Here is a 19,231-nt window from a genome sequence, read left to right as displayed (position 1 = left end):
GTGGGTATTGCCGTAATTGGATCCCAGGGTTTTCCATATTGGCGCTACCTTTGCAGGAAATGGTCTCTTCAAACAAACCTGATCGGATTTCGCATACAGACGAATCTGAAACAGCATTTGAGAGACTCAAACAGTGCCTAACGCAGGCACCAGCACTAGGTATGCCAGACTATGGGAAACCCTTTGAACTATACGGAACAGAAAGTGCTGGGTGCGCAGCAGGTGTACTAACACAAAAACACGGTGACGCCAGCAGGCCAATTGCATACTACAGCGCCCAGCTAGACACGGTAGCGCGATCCCTCCCCACATGCTTGCGTAGCGTTGCGGCGATAGCATTGCTAGTGACGAAAAGCGAAGATGTCGTGCTAGGCCACAACCTCACAATCCATACACCGCATGCGGTATCTGCCTTATTGAATTCTGCCCAAACCAGACACGTCTCATCTGCAAGGTTTACAAGATGGGAATTGGCATTAATGGCCCCAGTAAACATCACCATAAGGAGATGCAGCGCATTAAATCCTGCAACATTTCTCCCAGGTGTGCCTGGTCAGACACAAAGGGTGGAAGGTGAGAGTGATGGGGAAGGAGGATTTAATGCAAAGGAAGATACACATGATTGTATGGAATATTTGACCCAAAATTTTACCGCAAGGCCTGACATCAGTGACAATCCACTGAAAGATGCAGAACTCACGTTCTACACGGATGGTAGTTGTCACAGACAGTCAGACTCGGGAGACTTGTGTACTGGATACGCAGTCGTAGATGACCAAGACACCATAGAAGCGGAACCGCTAGGCCCACCTCACTCAGCCCAGGTTGCTGAACTGGTCGCCCTAACCAGAGCATGTGAATTGGCTAAGGGTAAGTCAGCCAATATCTACACCGATTCCAGATACGCGTTCGGGGTAGTCCATGATTTCGGAGCCCTATGGCGGCTCAGAAATTTCATGACGGCAGCTGGTACACCGATAGCGCATGCAGCTCACATAAAAAGGCTTCTAACAGCGATACAGGAACCCGACAGAGTGGCTGTTATCAAATGTAAAGCACATACATATAGCCAAGACCCAGTATCCCTTGGTAACAGCCGAGCAGACGAAGCTGCAAAGCTTGCAGCTGCTACCCCCACACGGACAGACACCACACAGTTGATGGTATTTAATACCATCAACACACAGAAGTTGTGTGAGATGCAGAATTTGTGTTCCACACAGGAAAGAGCAGTCTGGAAGGCAAAGGGATATGGCCAGGAGTCCTCAGGGCTCTGGACGGATGGACATGGTAAACCAGTGGCCCCCAGGGCATACCTTCCATGTCTGGCTGAAGCAGCTCACGGGCTGACTCATCTAGGCAAGGAGGGGATGTGCAAATTGGTAAGAGCATACTGGTGCGCCCCAGGATTCTCCTCTCATGCGAGTAAAAGAGCAATGTCATGCCTTACCTGTCTGAGAAAGAATATTGGAAAAGCAATACCTACAGAACCATCCCATATCCCACCTGCCGGCGGCCCTTTCCAGGTAATACAAATTGACTTCATTCAATTACCCCCATGTCGAAATTTGAAATATGTACTTGTCTGTATAGATGTTTTCTCGAATTGGGTCGAGGCTTTTCCAGCAGCTACAAATACCGCTATGTTTACAGCTAAGAAAATTGTGCAGGAATTTGTATGTAGATATGGTATCCCTAGAATCATTGAAAGTGATAGGGGTACCCATTTTACAGGTGATGTCTTTCAAGGAATGTGTAAATTGATGGGTATTGATAGCAAGCTGCACACTCCGTACCGTCCACAGGCGAGTGCGAAGGTCGAAAGAGTGAACAGCACTATTAAAAATAAATTGAGTAAAGTAATGGCAGAGACAGGATTAACGTGGCCAGAAGCTTTACCCATTGTTTTGTATAGCATCAGAACCACTCCCAGGTCCCCTCTTAATCTGTCTCCTTTTGAAATTCTGTTTGGTCGACAACCGCATGTCATGATTAACCCTCAGGATGATTTGAAATGTAACAATGAAGTAACTGTAAAGTACTTGATTAACATGAGTAAGCAGTTGAGGAATCAAAATGATAATCTGAAGTTGATGATTCCTGATTTACCAGATAGTAATTGTCATGACATTGAACCTGGGGATTATGTAATGATACGAAATTTTCTACGCTCAGGTTGTCTTATTGATAGATGGGAAGGACCATACCAGGTCTTATTGACTAGCACCACAGCATTGAAGGTTGCTGAGAGAGAGACTTGGGTCCATTCATCCCACTGCAAGAAGGTGGCCGATCCAGAGAAGTCCCGTGATAAGGAACAGACGGTAGAGGTTGTATCACTGGAGTGTCTGTTCCAGGAGGACTGAGGCGGCACCTGAGCCTTGAAGACCGAAAGCAGTTGTCGACTCCCTTCTCCCTTTTATTGTTTTTCTCCACTTCCCAGCCCCTCTCCCTTAAAATTTCTTTTTCCCCCTTCTCATTCTTCTCTATTTCCTCCTCAAAGATGGACTTGCCCCAAGAGACTGTGATCCGGATTTTGATGTTAACCATGATGTTGACCAGAGCAGTCTGTTCCGGCGAGAGTACCATAGAGGTCGAAAGAGGTTCCGGAATGGGTTCCGATTATGATGATGGAGGCGTAGTTTTCCAAGATCAACCAAACCAACAAGCAAAGGCGAGTATCAGAAAACGATCCGATAGAAGAAATTGTGATGGATTGTTAGCTGAAGAAAATTGTATCTGTAGGCTCTGTGATAATCTGGTTGAAGATGGATGCATAAAGAAATGCCAATCTAGTTTTAATATCCATATAGACCGGCATCCATTGAGTGACTATCACTCCTTAGTGGGTAACGTGTTAAACCAAACAGATTGTTGGGTATGCTCTCAAGTACCTCAGGGTCACAGCAAATCAGGGCTAGTACCATTTCCTTTAACGTTAGGGGAGGTACTTGAGCTAAGTGGTGGGAGACCGGTGGACCGGAGGTTTAACATCTCCAGCCCTCCTAGTTTGAAGCTCCACCAATACCATGTGGATAGGTCCCTCTTATGTTTTAACATCTCCAATCCCAGAAAACCGGGAAATTGGGAAGTGTCATGGAGTAACCACACCATGACCTTTTCACACAGAGCAGATAGAATGCCTACAGATACAGAGCTCGTACGCCATATAGCCAGTAGAGGAAAATCTTTCCGGTATCGATATACCTTAGGAAATAGGATTACTAGAGTTGGAGAGGTATCACCAGGATACTGTGCACATATCGTACAAACCGATACGTGCACTAGGCAGATGGAAGAATTAGGGTCAGGAGATTTCACCTGGAAGGTTTGTAACATGGTCATGTCCTTCTCCGTCCCATATGTTCTCCCCGATGATGCATATTTCATATGCGGGAGAAAGGCGTACAAGTGGCTTGCCCCAAACTCTGAAGGATTGTGTTATATTGGAAAAGTATTGCCTGAAGTGATGACTGTTACACATGACAAAATGAAGGACATACACCGTGGTGCCCAAGCTCCTTATACTCACACTCATTACGAGCACCGAGTTAAAAGACAACTGTCAGAAAGGTTAGAGCATCCGGCCTCTGATCTTATCCATGAATCCACCGGGATTCAGGTTCTGGTAGCGTTAGATTTCACTCGTACCGCTCGGGGAGTGATGAATTATAGATACATTTCCGCACTCGCCAATTTGTTAGATAATATCACTGAAATGTATGATGACACGTTTAGATACACTGGAAGAGAACTTCAAGCTTACAAAACAGAACTAGTTCAGCATAGGATGGTTCTTAATTATCTTACAGCAGTAACAGGCGGATATTGTGTTACATTGGCAACACAGTACGGCATAAAGTGTTGCACGTATATCACAAATAGCACCGAGGATCCGGTAGAGGTCATAGACCAAAAGATGGACGATATTCTCCAATTGAAGTGGGAATTTCGTCGAAAACACAATCTCACCCTTGCTGCTGTAGGTAATGAGCTGACTGGTTGGGTGTCATGGTTGAACCCGCGAAATTGGTTCTCCGGTTTGGGAGACTGGGCTCAAGGAGTCATAATGGATGTTGGAAAGTTTCTACTATGTATCTTAGGTGTCGTTATATCGATTGGATTGATATTTAGATGCGGGCAGGCTTTAATGAGGTGCAAACAAAGTACAAAAGTGATGAGCTTGAGGAGTGAGGAAACCGTAATTAACCTAGATTTGATTTATGACCCAATGATAGAAACCAGAATGTGATGAAAATGCGATTATACGGTCCGTTTCTTTCACCTGTTTTTCTGCTTTTCTCCAAGATACAAAGACCCCCTTGGACGAGGAAGCTGACGAGACGAGATGTATACAGACAACAGACAAGCACCAAAGAAGAAGATTTGACAACTTTAAATATGGACACTTGATGAACTTTGCCATGGATCCCCAGTTTCCCTAGTATCTTTAAACTCACGCTAGCCCAACATTTTTGTAAATCTGATGGCTCAGACAAAGCTATTTGCTCATGCCTAAGGAGCAATACAGCGCAAAGAAGACGACTCTCAACAGATACCGAAAACAACTTCGACGACAGATGTACATTTCCCTGACATAGAATATCATTGCATTTTTCGTAAGTGTTCTTTATCTTCATCTCTACAACCCTCAGGTAACGACACACATAGACGATAGGGAATACAGGCACAGATATCAGCAACCACATACCTCCCCCATTCATGTATCATCAACTAAAATGTGCATCCCCATTTTGTTACAACCACAGCCGAAATGAGCTCGGTAGAGTTTGACAGCCCATCCACAGACCTGTACCACAGGATAAGAAGGAATTCAAATGTATACTTCGCAATACCTCGAAGCTTGATTTACAACACGTACGGCACGATGATACATGACCCCCCAAACATGGATTCATACACACATGCTTCTGCTATCTCACTAGGTCATACCCTCTTCACACCTTCTCCTCTCTCCTCCCCTACCCAACCATGGAAATCAATTAACCCCTGACTTACATTTTTCTCCTTAAATGTTTTGTGGCAGTTATTATTGACTGCCAAAGGGTGGACTGTCAAAGTCAGAAAAATGTCTCAATGCACGTTGCCATATTTGCACCGCACACTGGTCCGCGCTGCGCGTGCGTGCGCTCTCCCGTGGATGCGCATACCCGCAATAACGTGCACTCGCAGGCGCGGTATGCGTATTTACGGTAGAGTTTATGTAGTCGTAGCGTGCGACTCATTCGTTACAAATGTTCACAATTAATGTAGTTTATAGATCATGGTCCCTTTGATAGATTCTGAAAGTTTGGTTAAAATACAATGTCCCAGAGCTGAGGAATCCCTCTTTATATCGTACGAAGGGTCTAACAGGAATCATACAGCAGTGTTTGGTACCCATCGGAAGAGTATTTAATTAGCAATATTCCGGTGTTGGTTTGGAGCGTATTAATCGCTCGTGCGAATAGTTATGGACATAAGAAGTTTATGTCCATTTCTATTAATTACACATACTCAGGTATGCGGCGGGAAACCCAGTTTCCCACCCACCTGAGCTGTTGGAAATCGTCACAGCCCACCTGTATGAATCACCCTATGACCTTTTGTTATGATACAGGGCCGAATTCCTTCGGCCAATGGACAATGGGATTGTAGGACCAGGAGATTGCATTGTGTGTGGGGCATAAATAGGCAGGCCGACCACCTCCAGCTCTCACTCTCTCATCAACGGTTATCTGCTGATAGCCGGGAGCTGGATATCGAGGCGCAGGCGATCATACCCTTTGTGCGTAAGTTTCTCTCCGTTATCATTGTCTTTCTGTGAGCCAATTTTTCTCTCTCTCTCTCTCTCTCTCTCTCTCTCTGTTCTGTTCTCTCATATCTCCCCTAGACTAGGCTAGTATTGTATTGTATTAGATAGTATTGTATTGTATTGCATTTAGGTCAGTGTAGTATTGTCTTTTTGTATTTATTGTTTAGTTCTGTGGTTAGGAAGTCTCTGTTATATTGTAGTGTATCATTTGTACTGTTATCCCCTTTTACAAGTATATTAGATATAATACAGTCAATAGGCTTTGGAACCTAAACCAGCATCTGTGTATTTCCTATAGTGTTAAGTGTTCACTTGAGCGTCGGTGACGCTCAAGCAGCTTTGTAGTTAGTCAGGTTACACAAGGTTGCACTTACACCCTGTACTCACATTAAGGTATTCTTTGTATTTCATTGGTATAAGGTTTTAACATAAAGGTATAGTGTTGTGAGCGTCTGCATCGCTGGTGACCTCCTCGTGGTCTCGAGCGTAAGCTACGCCATAGCGAATCATTACCCTAGACATAACCAATAACGTGTCCTGTGATCGCTGGGCCGTGAGCGAACGTGACGCTTGAGCGTCTCGCCTACGGCTGAGCGATCGTTACGCAACTAGCGTACCATTACGGTACTTCTTAAGTAAACAGCGTACAGTGTTCTTAGCTTCATAAAGGGTTGTTATACGACAAAGGAACTTAGCATTGTCAAATAATACCCCTTTCCTTGTTGTAGGAGGGGTACTTTGATTATCACCTGCTGGGAATACAGCTTGTGAATTGTTTCCAATACTGCCTCCCTGTCGGAGGGAGACGTTGGTAAAGCAGACTTCAGGAACCTGCGAGGGGGAAACGTCTCGACTTTCCAATCTGTACCCCTGGGATCCTACTTGTAGGATCCAGGGGTCCTGTACGGCCCCAGCGTCATGCTGAGAAACTTGGCAGAAGCGGTGGAGGCTTCTGTTCCTGGGAATGGGCTGCCTGCTGCAGTCTTCTTCCCTTTCCTCTATCCCTGGGCAGATATGACTCTTATGGGGACGAAAGGACTGAGGCTGAAAAGACGGTGTCTTTTTCTGCAGAGATGTGACTTAGGGTAAAAACGGTGGATTTTCCAGCAGTTGCCGTGGCCACCAGGTCCGATGGACCGACCCCAAATAACTCCTCCCCTTTATACGGCAATACTTCTTTGTGCCGTTTGGAATCTGCATCACCTGACCACTGTCGTGTCCATAAACATCTTCTGGCAGATATGGACATCGCACTTACTCTTGATGCCAGAGTGCAAATATCCCTCTGTGCATCTCGTATATATAGAAATGCATCCTTTAAATGCTCTATAGTCAATAAAATACTGTCCCTGTCAAGGGTATCAATATTTTTAGTCAGGGAATCCGACCAAGCCACCCCAGCTCTGCACATCCAGGCTGAGGCGATCGCTGGTCGCAGTATAACACCAGTATGTGTGTATATACTTCTTAGGATATTTTCCAGCCTCCTATCAGTTGGCTCCTTGAGGACGGCCCTATCTGGAGACGGTACCGCCACTTGTTTTGATAAGCGTGTGAGCGCCTTATCCACCCTAAGGGGTGTTTCCCAACGCGCCCTAACTTCTGGCGGGAAAGGGTATACCGCCAATAATTTTCTATCGGGGGAAACCCACGCATCATCACACACTTCATTTAATTTATCTGATTCAGGAAAAACTACAGGTAGTTTTTTCACACCCCACATAATACCCTTTTTTGTGGTACTTGTAGTATCAGAAATATGTAACACCTCCTTCATTGCCCTTAACAAGTAACGTGTGGCCCTAAAGGAAAATACGTTTGTTTCTTCACCGTCGACACTGAAGTGTCCGTGTCTGTGTCTGTGTCGACCGACTGAGGTAAATGGGCGTTTTAAAGCCCCTGACGGTGTTTGAGACGCCTGGACAGGTACTATTTTGTTTGCCGGCCGTCTCTGTTGACATTATCACGTAATTCCTTGAATAAGCCATCCATTCTGGTGTCGACTCCCTAGAGAGTGACATCACCATTACAGGCAATTGCTCCGCCTCCTCACCAACATCGTCCTCATACATGTCGACACACACGTACCGACACACAGCACACACACAGGGAATGCTCTGATAGAGGACAGGACCCCACTAGCCCTTTGGGGAGACAGAGGGAGAGTTTGCCAGCACACACCAAAAACGCTATAATTATACAGGGACAACCTTTATATAAGTGTTTTTCCCTTATAGCATTTTAATATATATAGTCATATCGCCAAATAAGTGCCCCCCCTCTCTGTTTTAACCCTGTTTCTGTAGTGCAGTGCAGGGGAGAGCCTGGGAGCCTTCCCACCAGCATTTCTGTGAGGGAAAATGGCGCTGTGTGCTGAGGAGAATAGGCCCCGCCCCCTTTTCGGCGGGCTTCTTCTCCCGTTTTTCTGAGACCTGGCAGGGGTTAAATACATCCATATAGCCCCCAGGGGCTATATGTGATGTATTTTTAGCCAGAATAAGGTACTATCATTGCTGCCCAGGGCGCCCCCCCCAGCGCCCTGCACCCTCAGTGACCGCTGCTATGAAGTGTGCTGACAACAATGGCGCACAGCTGCAGTGCTGTGCACTACCTTATGAAGACTGAAAAGTCTTCTGCCGCCGGTTTCTGGACCTCTTCACTTTTCGGCATCTGCAAGGGGGTCGGCGGCGCGGCTCCGGGACGAACCCCAGGGTGAGACCTGTGTTCCGACTCCCTCTGGAGCTAATGGTGTCCAGTAGCCTAAGAAGCCAATCCATCCTGCACGCAGGTGAGTTCACTTCTCTCCCCTAAGTCCCTCGATGCAGTGAGCCTGTTGCCAGCAGGACTCACTGAAAATAAAAAACCTAACAAAACTTTTACTCTAAGCAGCTCTTTAGGAGAGCCACCTAGATTGCACCCTTCTCGGCCGGGCACAAAAATCTAACTGAGGCTTGGAGGAGGGTCATAGGGGGAGGAGCCAGTGCACACCACCTGATCCTAAAGCTTTTACTTTTGTGCCCTGTCTCCTGCGGAGCCGCTAATCCCCATGGTCCTGACGGAGTCCCCTGCATCCACTTAGGACGTCAGAGAAATAGCATTTAATTTTTTTGACGCAGGGAAGGTTAGCGAGGCTTTCTTATTTTCAGTGAGGTAAGCCTCCTCAATCCAAACAGGTGTTGTATCAGCAATATTCAACACATCCCTAATGGCCTCTATCATCAACTGCACCCCTTTTGCAAGAGATGCTGCCCCCCTCAACACATCCCCATCACCGTCCTCAGTGTCAGAATCGGTATCCGTATCATCTTGCATAATCTGTGCAAAAACACATTTTTGGGAATATACAGCGGGGGACCCTGAGGTAACAGAACTGGGCCAGACTGCCATAGAGTTCTGTAAAGCCTGAGTTGCCAACTCATTCTGTGCAACCCTAGTAGAAATCTGAGTAATCATAGATTTGATAGAGGATAACCACTCAGGCTGCTGGTATTTGTGCTAAAACAGTGCAATCCTGATTACATGGAATGGGATCATCCTGAGAGGACATAGCCTCTGCAGCATATGACACAGTCCCACACACAGCGCTTTTTAGGTAAAGGGAGACCCCCAACCAGCGCTGACTGTGCACCCTAATGGGTTACACAGCCTGTATACAGCCTCCATCCCCCCCCGGTACCGTAAGAGATAGCTGGAGTTGTTCTGGAGGGACTTGCTCTTCACTGACAGCGTTGCGCGGGCAGGAAAATGGCGCTGAACGCTGCTGGGTTTGCTCTGAGAAGCTCCGCCCCCAAAATGGGGCTGCCTTCCCGCTCTTCATAGGTTTTTACTGGCCTGAGGAATTATGCTGGCAGAGATCCTGGGACCCCGACAGGCTGTGTGACCAGTGTAGGGTGTAGGCGCTGGCTCAGGGTGCCCCTCACAGGGCCGCACTATGTAACGCTGAGCCCCGTAGCGCAGTTAGTACTGCGCTCCATACCCTGTTGCCGCCATCTTCACACCAGCCCCCCACTTGCTAGGGGGGGTCGGTGACTCACTCGGCACTGATGTTCTGGCTCTGTAAGGGGGTGGTGGCATGCTGCTGGGGTGAGCGATCCCCTGTGGCAGGGAACGATCAATCCCCTCAGGAGCTCAGTGTCCTGTCTGCGAAGATAGTGGCTTAGACCCCGCAGGGCGGACACTACTCCCCCCCTTAGTCCCACGAAGCAGGGAGGCTGTTGCCAGCAGCCTCCCTGTAAAATAATAAACTCTAAAAAAAACTTTTTCTAAAGAAGCTCTGTAGAGCTCCCCTAGCTGTGACCGGCTCCTCCGGGCACATTTTCTAAACAGAGTCTGGTAGGAGGGGCATAGAGGGAGGAGCCAGCCCACATTCTCAAACTCTTAAAGTGCCAATGGCTCCTGGTGGACCAGTCTATACCCCATGGTACTAATGTGGACCCCAGCATCCTCTAGGACTTAAGAGAAAGGGGTATTATTTTTACTTTGGCACTTTCACACTGCATCCCCTTACCAGGCAATAACCCGGGTTATTTTGGCGACGTGAAAGGGATATCAGGGTGCATTGAGGAAGGAGTTTGGGAAATGCTGCCCTAAAGTATGTTTCCTGTTACTTGATGAATCCATGCCATCAAGTATTCATGTTGATTTAGAGGCAAAGGGGGGTTCCTACCCAGTACTAGAAAGGTGTATTTAATAAAGATGTCACTGTGTATATTTATATATACCATCACCACTGAAATAAATGGACATTTTTGTACATGTGTGGAAGCAATTAATCCATTACTTAATTTTAGTCACTACTGAGACAGAAAATAATGAAAACAATTCAGGTAATCTTAGAAGCTCTCTACTATAGACAGGATCAATGCAAATATTATGGATTGGATATTTTATTTGTAAAAAATACTAAAACGTTTAAAAAGGTCTTTTAAACACCTATAGATATATCTGTTTAGTCCACAAATGGAACAAAGCAAAATCGACTAACCTAACAAAGTCAGCTTACATCAAAAGAACACATTTTATCTGCCTCACCTGTCGGATACATATATTGTGTCCTGTTTAGTCTCAGTCTCTTTGGCTTTGTTATCAAGAGTTTGTCCAGTAAAGATGGAACAGTCTGCTCCAGATGCCAGATATTTCTGAGCTACTTCATCCATGGCATAAAGGCTACCAGTTTCGTGTCTCATTTCATTACTTGGTGAAAACAACAAATAAAATGAAAGATTTGTTATTGTAACACAAATTCTATAGCATTATAGCCATAACTATGTAATACAGGTTGAGTATCCCATATCCAAATATTCCGAAATACGGAATATTCCGAAATACAGACTTTTTTTGAGTGAAAGTGAGATAGTGAAACCTCTGTTTTTTGATGGCTCAATGTATACAAACTTTGTTTAATACACAAAGTTATAAAAAATATTGTATTAAATGACCTTCAGGCTGTGTGTATAAGGTGTATATAAAACATAAATGAATTGTGTGAATGTAGACACACTTTGTTTAATGCACAAAGTTTTAAAAAATATTGGCTAAAATTACCTTCAGGCTATAAGGTGTATAAGGTGTATATGTAACATAAATGCATTCTGTGCTTAGACTTGGGTCCCATCACCATGATATCTCATTATGATATGCAATTATTCCAAAATACGGAAAAATCCGATATCCAAAATACCTCTGGTCCCAAGCATTTTGGATAAGGGAGACTCAACCTGTATAACACTGCAATACAAATCAACTTACTTAGGGTTTGACGACCACAACTGGCTTTCAGTAATATGACGAAGTTTCACCAGGTTTTCTTGCTCCAGTTGTTTATTCTGCTTTTCAAGCTTTGAAACAGTCCTGTTACAGATAAACAGAACACGAAACATGTAATTAGCAGTTGTCAGTTTTCCTAATTAGGTTTCAGATTTATAAACCATAATAGATTTAACCTGTGCCGCAAGTAAGGAAAATAGGATTTTAATTACCTACCAGTCCTTTTCTCGTAGTCTGTAGAGGATACTGGGGTTCATTTAGTACCATGGGGTATATACTGGTCCACTAGGAGCCATGGGCACTTTAAGAATTTGATAGTGTGGGCTGGCTCCTCCCTCTATGCCCCTCCTACCAGACTCAGTTTAGGAAACTGTGCCCGAGGAGACGGACATTCTTTGAGAGAAGGAGAAGGATAGTAGTGAGATTCTGAACCAACACACACACACACACACACACAGGAATGCCAAGCTAACCAAACTTGAAACAGGAACAGCAACGGCTGAACCAACATTACTTGACCATGGAACAGTGCAGGAAGAAGAAAGAAGCACTGGGCGGGTGCCCAGTATCCTCTACGGACTACACGAAAAGGATTTACCGGCAGGTAATTCAAATCCTATTTTCTCTTACGTCTTAGAGGATACTGGGGTCCATTTAGTACCATGGGGATGTACCAAAGCTCCCAAACCAGGTGGGAAAGTGCCGAGGTTCCTGCAGAACTGATTGACCAAACTTAAGGTCCTCAGAGGCCAAAGTACTGAACTTGTAGAACTTTGCAAACGTGTTCAAACCTGACCAAGTAGCTGCTCAGCAGAGCTGTAAAGCCGAGACACCCCGGGCAGCCGCCCAGGAAGAACCCACCGACCTAGTAGAGTGGGCCTGTACAGATTTTGGACATGGCAAACTTGCAGTGGAATAAGCATGCTGGATAGTAAGTTTGATCCAGCTTGCAATAGTCTGCTTTGAAGCAAGACACCCAATCTTATTGGGATCATAAAGAACAAACAGCGAGTCTGTCTTTCTGTGACAAGCTGTTCTTTTCACATACACCTTCAAAGCCCTCACAACATCCAAAGACTTTGAAGTAGCAGAGGTGTCGGTGACAACCGGGACCACAATAGGTTGGTTGATGTGAAACACAGACACCTCCTTAGGAAGAAATTGCTGACGAGTTCTGAGTTCAGCTCTGTCCTCATGGAAAATTAAATAGGGACTTTTGTGAGACAAACCCCCAGCTCCGACACACGTCTTGCTGAAGCCAAGGCCAACAGTGTGACGGTCTTCCACGCAAGTTATTTTACGTCCACCTCCTGTAACGGCTGAAACCAGTCCGGTTGGAGGAAATGCAGCACTACATCGAGATCCCAAGGTGCCGTAGGAGGCACAAAGGGAGGGTGAATGTGCAGAACACCTTTCAGGAACGTCTGGACCTCAGGGAGAGAAGTCAATTGAATCTGAAAGAAAATTGACAAGGCCGAAATCTGGACTTTTATGGAGCCCAGACGCAGACCCACATCCACTTCCATGCCGTCAAACGTAGCCGCGTTAAGTCCTGATAGACAAGCGGGCCCTGTTGCAGAAGATACTCGCGAAGAGGTAGAGGCCACGGATCTTCGAGGAGCATCTCCAGAAGGTCCGCGTACCAGGACCTTCTTGGCCAGTCTGGAGAAAATAGGATTTTAATACCTACCGGTAAATACTTTTCTCCTAGTCCGTAGAGGATGCTGCGGACTCCAAAAGGACCATGGGGTATAGACGGGATCCGCACGAGACATGGGCACACTAAAATACTTTTACTGGGTGTGAACTGGCTCCTCCATCTATGCCCCTCCTCCAGACCTCAGTTATAGGAACTATGCCCAGAGTAGACGGACATTTCGAGGAAAGGATTTTTGTTAAACTAAGGGTGAGATACATACCAGCTCACACCACAAACATACCGTACAACTGGAAAGAGAGGGGTGAGGAACTGCGCTATTTCTACACACAATTCCCTCTAGCTGGTTGCGGCTGAAAACACCTTGTGGGTACACTATAGAGTCCCACTGTGAATGTATACGGAATGGATATGGATATGGTGTTTAGCGCATCCCTAGCTTGAGCATTAAAATTATATTGAATATTGTACTCTGTAAATAATGTCCACAGTAAGACAATGTAGGTGAATAAAAATGCACAATTTATTTGTTTAAAAACGTATAATCTTTTTTTTTTTAATTATTACAATAACCTTTGGGTCTGTGCAGCGGTGGGTACACTGTACTCCTAAAATCTCTCCCTAGTACCGGTACACAAAACAAACACACAACACAAAGACAAACATAAATAGTCCTGTGGGCACACTTTTAGGCGTTTTACCCCACTGGTGTGAAATTCTATTTGTAGACCAATTTCTCTGCGGTCTTGTGAACTTGGAAATTATAGATAGTGTGGGCTTTACAGTTCTTGTATGTGAACAGTCTCTGCAGTGATTGCCTTGTCCCGTCACTGGAAACAAATGTCTACATGAGTAGGGAAGCACCTGTGCCCGAGTCCTGGAAATATAGTCCCCACTGGCAATAAGAGCATTAGGTAAAGGGATCACCCTTTAACCTACCTCTATTTCCGTTGCTGCTGTGTGGGGGTCCTCGTTAGTGGTGTAGTGGACGAATCTGTAGTCTGCCGGCAGACTTCCGAGCTCCGTTGACCCATTTGTGCAGTCTCTGGAGCCGGATCGATGATTCCGCAATCAACGCGTTTCGCCTGTAAAGGCTTCCTCAGGATGGCTGCGTAATCGATCTGTCTTCGTCCACTGTATTTATTGCTGCTGCTGCGTCCTGTAGCTTCCGCCCTCACCCAAAAGGGTCTCGTTCTTGTCCTTGCCCTTACATGCTCATTCTCCTTATTATGGTGTATTTCATATTTATGATATTGAACATAGAATATTGTTGGATAACATAAAACGATGGACAATATAAAACAAATTAACTTATGTTTGAAAGCTATTTCCTATACTACTGCGTTCTGAAGTTTCCGCCCTTACTAAAGATGGTGCAGTTAACTTCTTTGCCCTTATATGCTCATATTATTTACTTTAATATTATTGCACTCCCAATATTATACAAATATCACTGTGGGCAACATGTGGAGTCAATTAAACCTGTATGAATAAACCCTGTTCCTTTTCCTAATGTAATTAATAAACCCATAAATATATATGAAAAAGGTAGATATATTATACAGAAATCACCGTGGGCAACATGTAGAGTCGATTTGGCCTGTATAAATGGACATTATTTATTTTCCTAGTGTGGTTAATAAACACATTAATATATATAAAAGTAGGTATATAGGGATACTGTGTGATTCCATGAACACACAAATATATATATATATATATATATATATATATATATATATATATATATATATATATAGAGGTAGGTATATTATACAGATATCACCGTGGGCAACATGTAGAGTCGACTTATCCTGTATAAACGAACATTGTTCCTTTTCCTAGTGTATTTAATAAACACATAAATGTGTATATAAAGGTAGGTATATAAGTATACTGTGTGATTCCATATGGAGGCTATATGGGAATAATGGACGTACACTGGTGCTGTAATAAGATTCTAAAAGTCTATAAAATTCATATATTTTATACAAATGTATAAGCCCAGAGGGTAATACGTTAGATTAACTTAAATTCATAATCACGAAACAAACACTGTGAGATCACTTTTATTATGATTTTTATTTCATATCTTTAATGCGAATTTCCTACTTGATCATTAGTGTAGTTTTATTCATGTTCCCACTTTTCTTATTATAATTTATAGTCTTGTACTTTCATCCATTTTACTATCATTTGTTGATTTCAATTTTTACCTAGTAACTCCCGCCGTTATTTAGGTTTTCAAAAATGGGACAATCTCCATGTCTATGTTGCCCACGGTGATATCTGTATAATATACCTACCTCTATATATATATTTGTGTGTTCATGGAATCACACAGTATCCCTATATACCTACTTTTATATATATTAATGTGTTTATTAACCACACTAGGAAAAGAAATAATGTCCATTTATACAGGCCAAATCGACTCTACATGTTGCCCACGGTGATTTCTGTATAATATACCTACCTTTTTCATATATATTTATGGGTTTATTAATTACATTAGGAAAAGGAACAGGGTTTATTCATACAGGCTTAATTGACTCCACATGTTGCCCACAGTGATATTTGTATAATATTGGTAGTGCAATTATATCAAAGTAAATAATATGAGCATATAAGGGCAAAGAAGTTAACTGCACCATCTTTAGTAAGGGCGGAAACTTCAGAACGCAGTAGTATAGGAAATAGCTTTCAAACATAAGTTAATTTGTTTTATGTTGTCCATCGTTTTATGTTATCCAACAATATTATATGTTCAATATCATAAATATGAAATACACCATAATAAGGAGAATGAGCATGTAAGGGCAAGGACGAGAACGAGACCCTTTTGGGTGAGGGCGGAAGCTACAGGACGCAGCAGCAGCAATAAATACAGTGGACGAAGACAGATCGATTACGCAGCCATCCTGAGGAAGCCTTTACAGGCGAAACGCGTTGATTGCGGAATCATCGATCCGGCTCCAGAGACTGCACAAACGGGTCAACGGAGCTCGGAAGTCTGCCGGCAGACTACAGATTCGTCCACTACACCACCAACGAGGACCCCCACACAGCAGCAACGGAAATAGAGGTAGGTTAAAGGGTGATCCCTTTACCTAATGCTCTTATTGCCAGTGGGGACTATATTTCCAGGACTCGGGCACAGGTGCTGCCCTACTCATGTAGACATTTGTTTCCAGTGACGGGACAAGGCAATCACTGCAGAGACTGTTCACATACAAGAACTGTAAAGCCCACACTATCTATAATTTCCAAGTTCACAAGACCGCAGAGAAATTGGTCTACAAATAGAATTTCACACCAGTGGGGTAAAACGCCTAAAAGTGTGCCCACAGGACTATTTATGTTTGTCTTTGTGTTGTGTGTTTGTTTTGTGTACCGGTACTAGGGAGAGATTTTAGGAGTACAGTGTACCCACCGCTGCACAGACCCAAAGGTTATTGTAATAATTTAAAAAAAAAAAGATTATACGTTTTTAAACAAATAAATTGTGCATTTTTATTCACCTACATTGTCTTACTGTGGACATTATTTACAGAGTACAATATTCAATATAATTTTAATGCTCAAGCTAGGGATGCGCTAAACACCATATCCATATCCATACCGTACTGGATTAGCAGGAATATCAGATAACAGTATGACGAAAAACAGCAACAAGCTGAACATAACCGATACACAACCTTCGTGCAACCGAAACCAACAATACAACTGCAAGTAACAGTACGCACTGGGATGGGCGCCCAGCATCCTCTACGAACTAGGAGAAAAGGATTTACCGGTAGGTATTAAAATCCTATTTTCTCTTACGTCCTAGAGGATGCTGGGGACTCCAAAAGGACCATGGGGTCTATACCAAAGCTCCAGACCGTGCGGGAGAGTGCGGACGACTCTGCAGCACCGATTGAGCAAACATGAGGTCCTCATCAGCCAGGGTATCAAACTGGTAGAACTTAGCAAAAGTGTTTGAACCCGACCACGTAGCTGCTCGTCAAAGTTGAAGCGCAGAGACTCATCGGGCAGCCGCCCAAGATGAGCCCACCTTCCTGGTAGAATGGGCCTTCGCTGACTTTGGCAAAGGCAACCCAGCCGTAGAATGAGCGTGCTGAATCGTATTACAAATCCAGCGCGCAATAGTCTGCTTGGAAGCAGGATTTCCAATCTTGTTGGAAGCATACAGGACAAACAGAGCCTCCGTTTTCCTAACAAGAGCCGTTCTGGCGACATAAATTTTCAAAGCTCTCACGACATTGAGATTTTGGCACTGCCACAGCATCCGTAGCCACAGGCACCACAATAGGTTGGTTTATGTGAAACAAAGAAACCACCTTCGGCAGAAATTGTTGATGAGTCCTCAATTCCGCTCTATCCACATGGAAAATCAAATATGGGCTCTTGTGAGACAAAGCCGCCAATTCCGACACCCGTCAGGCGGACGCTAAGGCCAAAAGCATGACCCCTTTCCAAGTAAGAAATTTTAACTCAACCTTTCGCAAAGGTTCAAACCAGTGAGACATAAGAAATTGTAACTCCACGTCAAGATCCCACGGTGCCACGGGTGGCACAAACGGAGGATGGATATGCAGCACTCCCTTCACGAAAGTCTGAACTTCAGGTAGGACGGCCAATTCTTTTTGAAAGAAAATAGATAAAGCCGAAATCTGCACTTTGATGGAACCCAATTTCAGGCCTGCATCCACGCATGCCTGCAAAAAATGGAGGAAACGACCCAGGTTAAACTCCTCCGCAGGAGCTTTTTTTGCTTCACACCACAACACATATTTTCTCCAAATACGGTGATAATGCTTCGCCGTGACCTCCTTTCTAGCCATAAGGAGAGTAGGGATGACTTCCCCGGGAATACCTTTATGAACTAGGATTTGGCGTTCAACCTCCACGCCGTCAAACGCAGCCGCGGTAAGTCCTTAAATACGCATGGCCCCTGTAGTAACAGGTCCTCTCTGAGAGGAAGCGGCCAAGGATCTTCTATGAGCAATTCCTGAAGATCCGGATACCAGGCCCTCCGTGGCCAATCTGGAACGACGAGCACTGCCGTAACCCTTGTTCGTCTTATGATCCTCAACACCTTTGGAATGAGAGGAAGTGGAGGGAACACATACACCGACTGAAACACCCACGGAGTTACCAGGGCGTCCACTGCACTGTCTTGGGGGTCCCTTGACCTGGACCAATACCTCGGAAGCTTCTTGTTGAGGCGAGACACCATCATGTCTATGTGAGGAATTCCCCAACGCCTTGTCACTTCTGCAAATACCTCTTGATGAAGGGCCCACTCTCCTGGATGGAGATCGTGTCTGCTGAGGAAGTCTGCTTCCCAGTTGTCCACGCCCGGAAGGAATACTGCTGACAGAGTGGTCACGTGCTTTTCCGCCCAGCGGAGAACTCTTGTGGCCTCCACCATCGCCGCTCTGCTCTTTGTTCCGCCCTGGCGGTTTACGTACGCCACCGCTGTTATGTTGTCCGACTGAATCAGGACAGGTAGACCTTGAAGAAGGTTTTTCGCTTGCAGAAGGCCGTTGTAAATGGCTCTTAACTCCAGAACATTTATGTGGAGACCAGATTCCTGGCTTGACCATTTTCCCTGGAAACTTCTTCCTTGTGTGACTGCACCCCACCCTCGGAGACTTGCATCTGTGGTCAGCCCAAAAAGGGCAGCCGAGTTGTCGGGATCAACTGAGACTTTGGCAAATTTAGAATCCAACCATGATGTTGCAGAACCGTCAGGGAAAGTTCCACATTTCTTAGCAACTGCTCTTTTGATCTCGCCTTTATCAGGAGTTCGTCCAAGTATGGGATAATTGTGACACCTTGCTTGCGCAGGAGTACCATCATTTCCGCCATCACTTTGGTGAAGACCCTCGGGGCCGTGGAAAGCCCAAACGGCAACGTCTGAAATTGGTAATGACAATCCTGCACCGCAAACCTCAGGAAGGCCTGATGAGGAGGATATATCGGGA

At 44.8% G+C, this 19,231-nt stretch overlaps 1 protein-coding gene across 7 annotated transcripts in view; it reads right to left on the bottom strand.

The window, feature by feature from the left end:
• Positions 1-19,231, bottom strand: part of MPHOSPH9 (M-phase phosphoprotein 9) — a 282,866-nt gene that overhangs the window by 88,604 nt on the left and 175,031 nt on the right. For all 7 annotated transcript variants that reach the window (XM_063964512.1, XM_063964518.1, XM_063964515.1 and 4 more), the window contains 2 exons: positions 11,564-11,665; positions 10,847-11,008 (listed from right to left, as the gene is read on the bottom strand). In XM_063964512.1, the coding sequence (XP_063820582.1) occupies positions 10,847-11,008; positions 11,564-11,665 (264 nt within the window). The remainder of the gene's footprint in view (positions 1-10,846; positions 11,009-11,563; positions 11,666-19,231) is intronic.

The sequence above is a fragment of the Pseudophryne corroboree genome, chromosome 1 (assembly GCF_028390025.1).
Source record: "Pseudophryne corroboree isolate aPseCor3 chromosome 1, aPseCor3.hap2, whole genome shotgun sequence".
NCBI lineage: Eukaryota > Metazoa > Chordata > Amphibia > Anura > Myobatrachidae > Pseudophryne > Pseudophryne corroboree.
Note: the sequence above shows the minus strand (reverse complement) of the source record. Positions and strands in the feature narration are given on the sequence as shown.